Source organism: Trichechus manatus, unplaced genomic scaffold, assembly GCF_000243295.1.
Source record: "Trichechus manatus latirostris isolate Lorelei unplaced genomic scaffold, TriManLat1.0 scaffold00014, whole genome shotgun sequence".
Taxonomy (NCBI): domain Eukaryota; kingdom Metazoa; phylum Chordata; class Mammalia; order Sirenia; family Trichechidae; genus Trichechus; species Trichechus manatus.
Window position 1 is genome coordinate 14,742,137 of NW_004443950.1, and position 6,920 is coordinate 14,749,056.

The 6,920-nt window shown below is 37.0% G+C and overlaps 1 protein-coding gene across 2 annotated transcripts in view; it reads right to left on the minus strand.

Moving 5' to 3' along the window:
• The window catches only part of RBL2 (RB transcriptional corepressor like 2), a 55,834-nt gene that overhangs the window by 25,516 nt on the left and 23,398 nt on the right, over positions 1-6,920 (minus strand). For both annotated transcript variants that reach the window (XM_004371586.2, XM_023726902.1), the window contains 3 exons: positions 3,793-3,959; positions 2,003-2,112; positions 1,174-1,277 (listed from right to left, as the gene is read on the minus strand). In XM_004371586.2, the coding sequence (XP_004371643.1) occupies positions 1,174-1,277; positions 2,003-2,112; positions 3,793-3,959 (381 nt within the window). The remainder of the gene's footprint in view (positions 1-1,173; positions 1,278-2,002; positions 2,113-3,792; positions 3,960-6,920) is intronic.

The following is a 6,920-nucleotide window of genomic DNA, read 5'->3' on the forward strand; positions in this document are numbered from 1 at the left end:
AACTCTTACATGTCGGGAAATATAGATAATAAAGAAGATTAAATCCTCAATCAAAACAAAGGAAAAAACTGATGCTTGTAAGAATTATGATGTGGAAAGATGTTACAAAATAATATTTACATTAAGAAGCCACTACCATAAAAAGGTAACTGGAAGGATGGCAAGCAGGCAGATGACTGGCTAGCTGTACCAAAAGTCAATGTGTTTATGTCAGGGTGGCATAATCCTACATGATTTTTATTTTTGCTTATTAGTTTTCCAAAATTTTATATAAACATTTATTGTTTTTTAATTAAAAAGTTACTTAGGTGAGTATACAGGTGTTCATTTATTGTTAGCCTCCAGATTATAGAAATGTTTTATATACCATTTTGTATGCATGCTTCACAATGAAAAAATTTAAGTCATTTAAATTCATACAACCAATCTTTCTATATATACAAAAAAATGTAAACAGTTACAAGGAATTAGAACAATTATTGGCGAATTTTATAATTTTGTTTCAAATGTTATTGAAAATTAAAATTATTTTTACTGATGTTATTAAAGGTAAATACCATGTGTTTAAAAATCACTTTATGTTTCTTATTTAGTAAAACTGAAGTGGAGTTTAGGAAAAATTATTATCTTAGCCAAAGAGGAATGGTTGAATATTTAAAGTGCCTTCTACTCAATTTATTCTTGCTGTGTAGGTTTGGAGCCCTGGTGGCACAGTGTGGTTAGGAGCTTGGCTGCTAACCCAAAGGTTGGCAGTTCGAATCCACCAGCTGCTGCTTGGAAACCTTATGGGGCAATTCTACTCTGTCCTATGGGGTCACTATATGTTGGAATCAACTCGTCGCCAACAGGTCTGGTTTGGTTTTATGTAAGGTTTGAATAAAATCTCTAAGTTATTTAAAAAATCAATTAAAGTTAAGCCTAAATGTCCCTTAATCCCTGACCACAGAGTCTGCCTGCCCACAGAGGTTAAGTTAGAATACATGGCCTGCTTTATTGAGAACACTAATGGGGAACTGAAAGTGAAAGGGCTCAGAAGTCATTTCCTGAGATGCCAACCTTATTCCCTCAAAGCCATACATTATTTCTTCAATAATAGCTTTTCTGTGGGTGGGTAGGGCAGGAACTAAACTACATTTCATTGTGCTGATCAATACATTTGGCTATTTTACTCACAGATAAATCCATGTCTCCCAGTCTTTTCTGTTCCTGCTCAATAACCGTTTCCAATACTTTATAGTAAAGCATCTCTGCAAAACGGAAGTGTTTGCTGGCAATTTCTGCAGAAATAATAAAAACACAAACATCACATGTAAAGAAAATAAATATTGTGGGGAATGAGGGCTCACATCTCCCCTACCCCACATACACATGGAAAATAAAAAAAACCAACACAATATTCTGGATGCATGCACTGCCTACAGTTACTGTTTGAACTACCCTTGTTGTTAGTCACCCTTAGGAGTCATTCATTTTCTTCAGGGTAACATTCACATTTTTAATTGTAAAATGAAATCTGCATAAACAAAAGAACTGTAATATCATTCCATTAAGAGTCACACCATTTTTTTCTTGTATGTTTGCAGAAAGCAGCTTTATGCTAGGAGGTTTGGAATTGTTCTACTATTCCACATACTTGGTTCCAATTCATGATATCAAACAACTCCTAGGCCAACTTTGGACATGTAACAGCTATATCTTATTTGTTCTTAATATGCTGAAGGGTCACTATACTTCCATTTAATTTCCATTTTACAAATGAAAACCAAAGAATTTGCAAATAAAAAAGTACCAGAAGTCCGACATACTAACGATATCAGTCTAAAATTTCTCTCTTACTAAGAAGGTCCTAGAAACCACTTGGTTAACAGAAAAATTGAATAGCCATATTCTAGCCTAAAAGCCATAAATTTTTTCCCAATATATCTGACTCAGTTACCAAGAAAAGATTCCATGTAGTTCAGTTTTAAAGTTGAGACCAATATAGACAATATTAAAACCTTACCTTTAGAACAATTACTGAAATCCTCATCTGGCTGGGGATGCTGAGAATATATTTCATACATTTCTTTCAATCTGTTAGCAATAGCCTGGGATGGATCTCTGGAACATGTCCTAAGAAAGTAATAGGAAATTAATTTAAAGTCTAGCCAAGTCACAGAGATAAACTATTTACAATTCTGTATTTCACTAACATGTAAATACAAAATATTATAAATAGGTTTGCGAGTTAACCCAAGGGATCTCATACTTCCTTCTCAAAGGCAGTGCTATCAGCATTTCAGATGGTAAAGTATTTCTTGTGTGGGGCTGTACATGCACTGCGGGAAGCTGAGCAGCCTTGGCCCCTGCCCACTTGATGTCCGTGACCAGCCCCCACCCACCCTACACGTCCTCAATCACCGATGACAACCAAAAGTGATCACAGCTGTTTCCCTAGAGGGCAGAACAATTCTCCCTGAGAACGAACGCCTGGAAGAAAGCAGAACGAGGGAGTACATAATCTGTACTACAGACTCAAAGAAATTGTTATTAGCATTTTACATTTCCCCCCAAAAGACATTTAGTTCATGGATTTTCTTATTAGAGAGGCAATATATGTTCAAAGTAGAAGCATTATGTAAATTATCGTCACGTGGTCTTTTGCAACAACTGTTTTTCCCTTGATCACAGACATACATACATTAAAAATGTAGCAAGTTAAAAAAATTAGAGAAAATAAAAATAAATTATAATCCTGCTAGAAATAAGTAGTGACTATCATAAGCAAGCAGTCTTTCATTTATGAACATATACATACATGCACCTTTTTACAAAAACAGGACCCTTGGTTTTACCTAATACCTACTGGCAATATTTAACCACACTAATTGTCTGGTTAGAGACTGCAGACAGATCTGGAAGATACAGAGATTAAGACAGGCTTAAAATGTATTTATGTTTCTCAATTCAAGGAGAACAAGGTCCACCTGAGAAACATGACTTAGGAAGAGGTCATATAGACATAGCTTGTTGAGTGTTAATCACAATCAAGCTTATAAACGAAGTAGATTCCAGGAAAATGTAAAGAAAAATTAGTCAGCCTTGGCATTTGATGAACCTAGCTATGAGTGGGAAATTATTAATACATGTACACAGAGCCTTCTTGATACCATACCAACAGAAATAAAATGGGCTTCTATAGGGTCCTATGTCATCAAATTATAAACTTTTAGGGCTAGAAGGGGCCTTGAGGTAATTTTTTCAAATCAATCTGCCAAAGGTTATGAAGAAGGTAATGAGAGTCAGTCTATCTATTGTGCTTTTCACTGAAACTCATTGATATTCCTACCAGTCTTAGGCAGATTAAAGGAGCCAAAGGCAGTATACTTCCTCTGCAGGCTAAGTGTGATTTACAGAGCTTAGAAAAGTTACAGTGGCTTTGCTCTTGCTTCTGAACTTGTGAGACTCCCCTCTAGCTTTTCAAATCTGCCCCACCCTTCAGAACTTGATGAAGTCCTTTGATCCCGCCCTTCCCTGAAATCTTATGATAGAACAGGGTTTGGTGCTTTATGCTGCAGTGTCTGGTGTTGTCAGCTGTTGTCGCCTGTACTACATTAAAGACACCTGAGGAAAGACGATCTAGTCGTACATCCTATATTATTATGTCTATAGAGTAACAACACGACTGAGCATGCAATGGATAAAATTATTTTAAATAAAATTATTGATGGGTGACTTTTAAGACACTAATAGTAGAAAATTGGAAAGTTCTCAACAACCAAATCTTGGAAGGCAGACAGGGCTCAAACTAACCTTAGAATCCGTTCCAGTTTCTCACTCGGTACGTTTCTGAGACCTGTTAGCACGGTGTGAAGACGACTCAAGCTATGCGTAGTTGTGGAAACTGGGGTCACACAAGGGCTGTTCTCCTTAATGAACCTCACCCCTGAAAGGGGTGTGGAGACCTTAAATGTTTTAGACTAGAAGAGAAAAATTAAGTGGGAGGAGAAAAAAGAACATTCTTTTAGGTCAGAAATACTTTCAATCACTTCACAAATGGAAGCACAAGTCAACCAGACTTGATCTGTACAATGCCAATAAATTTCAGTGATTCAAATATCACCATTCTGGGAATTTAAACATATCAAGACCAAGAGCTGCCACTATCCATGCACGTGATGATGTTTAAAAGGACAATTTGTATTTTAGCCAACTAAAAGATCATCTCTTTAAAAGTTAAATCTTTAAAATAAGGTATACCTCCGCATTATCCCATTCCCAAAATTAAAGCTCCAAGGCAAGGGTAAGCGTTATATTCACTTTAAAAAGTTAAGAACATCATTCTCATCCCTGAGAAACAATTTCACAGCTCCCATCTACCTCTATTTTTGCAAATACACAAATACTTACAAAAGAAAGCTGTGAATTAAATCAGTCCCAAATTAAATCAATGATTTAGCAAAAGTTCATCAAAATCATCAAATCTGCTTCGGAGAGACAAGAGGAGAAAACCAATGCAGAGGACCTGTCATCGGTCTCCTTGGCCCTACTCTACCTTTAGTTACTAAAATCTATCACAGTCTTTTTTTCTCCTCAAGTGGACAGATCTTCAGGGAAATAAGTCAACATTTTTTAATCATGAGAAAGATATGGCTTGGTGTTAAAGAATCTTAAGTATGAGTACATAATGCCAATAGAACATCTTTCTAATTTTTCCAAACAGACCCTGAAAGGTTAAGATAGCATAATTAAAAAAAAAAAAAAAGTTGCCGTCAAGTGGATTCCTACTCGTGATGACTCCACGTGTGTCAGAACAGAACTGTGTTCCACAGGGTTTTTGACAGCTGATTTTTCGGAAGTAGATCACCAGGCCTTCCTTCCCAGGAACCTCTGGGTGAACTCGCACCTCCAACATTTTGGTTAGCAGATGAGTGCATTGTAACTGTTTGCACCACCCATGGAATAGTGCCTTTCAATTTTCTAAATAAACCACATTTCCCTGTGTATTAAATATACTTATTCTAGGGATAGCTTTAGAAACAGACAATTTTTACCTGGCAACAGATTAAACTATTCAAGTTTCTTTAGATAAAAGCACAGAAATCCACCATACAGAAATAATCCATATGCTTTTTCTGTACTTAAGCAGGAGTAGGGCCAAGACCTCCATTTTGTTTAAAAAAAAAAAATCATGCTATAATTTTAAGTCAGTAAGATGATCTGGGCATATTAACTTCATTTGGAAGGTTGCTTCCTGCTGTGGATTTTCTTTCAGCCAACTTCTTTCCTAGAATATGAACTGCTGCCTCTGCTGGTAGGGAAAAACAGCTTTTACATTACAGGAGAAGCAACAGCAGCCAGCAGCATATAACCCCATCAACCCACAGGTAGCAGTGGTTTCCGAGAGGCAACTAGGTATGACAACCACAAACAGCTTCCTGCCCAGAGTCTCAAGGTTGGCAGGGAGCTTCTTGGTAACACTTGTTATTACCTTAAAATCTTCCTGTGATTTTGGTCAAGAAGAGCCTTTCATTAACACGTACAAAAATTAGTTGATATGCAAAAAGATATCTGAACAGTCTTTCTCCAAGTGAGGACTTTTAAATTTGGAGTGCCTCAGAGTTCTGTTCTGTTCTTTCTTCTCTATAAACTCACACCTCTACATGATCTCTCTTCATTCCATGGCTTTAAAAGCCATCCATATCTTGATGACTCTTAAATATATATACCCATCCCTCACCTCTGCTGTGAATCCCAGCCTAGCATATCTAAACTTCTACTCAACTCCTCTACTTGGATGCCTGAAAGACATCTCAAACTTCACATGCTCATACCCTAACTCTTGATTTTTTCCTTCAGATTTGCTCTTCCCTGGATTACCCCTCAGTAAATAGCAATAGCAAATACAGAATACTAGTGCTGCCAGGCACTACTCATAGCCCTTATCAAGCTTATATTGCAATGCAAGGAGACTAACAATAAACACCTCTCTCTCAACCTACCGACCTACTACTTACTGTTGTTATTTGTTGCTATCGACAGTGGTAAATACTAAAACACTAAAAGCAGAGTAAGAGGAAAGGAAGTCCTGAGGGTTCGTGAGGATACTGGTGGTTATTGTTTTATATAGTAGTCAGGTTACTAGAGACCTGAATGAAGTGAGGAAATAAGCCACGTGAATATCTTGAGGAAACATATTCTAGGCAGAGGAAATAGCAGGGGCAAAAGCTTTAAGTTGGGGGTATGCTTGGCATATGTGAAGAACACACAAGGAGGTTAGTGTGGCCTGAGTGGAATGAGAGCAGAGGAGAGCGGTCAGAAATGAATTCAGAGAGAAAGCAGAGCCTTACAGACTTACAATCTTGCAGGTATTTGTAAGGATTTTAGCTTTTATATCATTTATCCAGCTGGAGTCATCACTGGTTTCTCTCTTTCTCTCACACCTTAGATTTAAACCATCAGTAAATCCCGTGGCACTATCTCCAAAATATATAGCCAATATAATCCTTTCTCTGGTTCAAGCCACCATGAACTTCATCACCAGAATCACTGCAGAAGCATCTTAACTTACTGCTTCCACCCCTGCCCCTTACAAAATCTTTAAAAATTTAAGTCAGATCATGTCAGTCATTTTTCTCAGTAACAGCCCATTAATGGCTTTCCATCTCACTGAGCAAAAGCCAGAGTCCTTCTTTCTGGAGCCATTAAGGCTGGATGAACCTCCGAAGCTACTACCCTGAGATAATCTTTAAAACTTAAACCAAAAATACCCCCTTAAGTCTTCTTTAAACTAAAGAGTAGTTTAGCTTAATTAGTAAAGAACATCTGCCTTGAGCACTGTGCTTTTTTTTTTTTTTTATTGTACTTCAGGTGAAGGCTTACAGAACAAATAGTTTCTCATGAAACAGTAGTACACATGTTGTTTTATGACATTGGTTAAC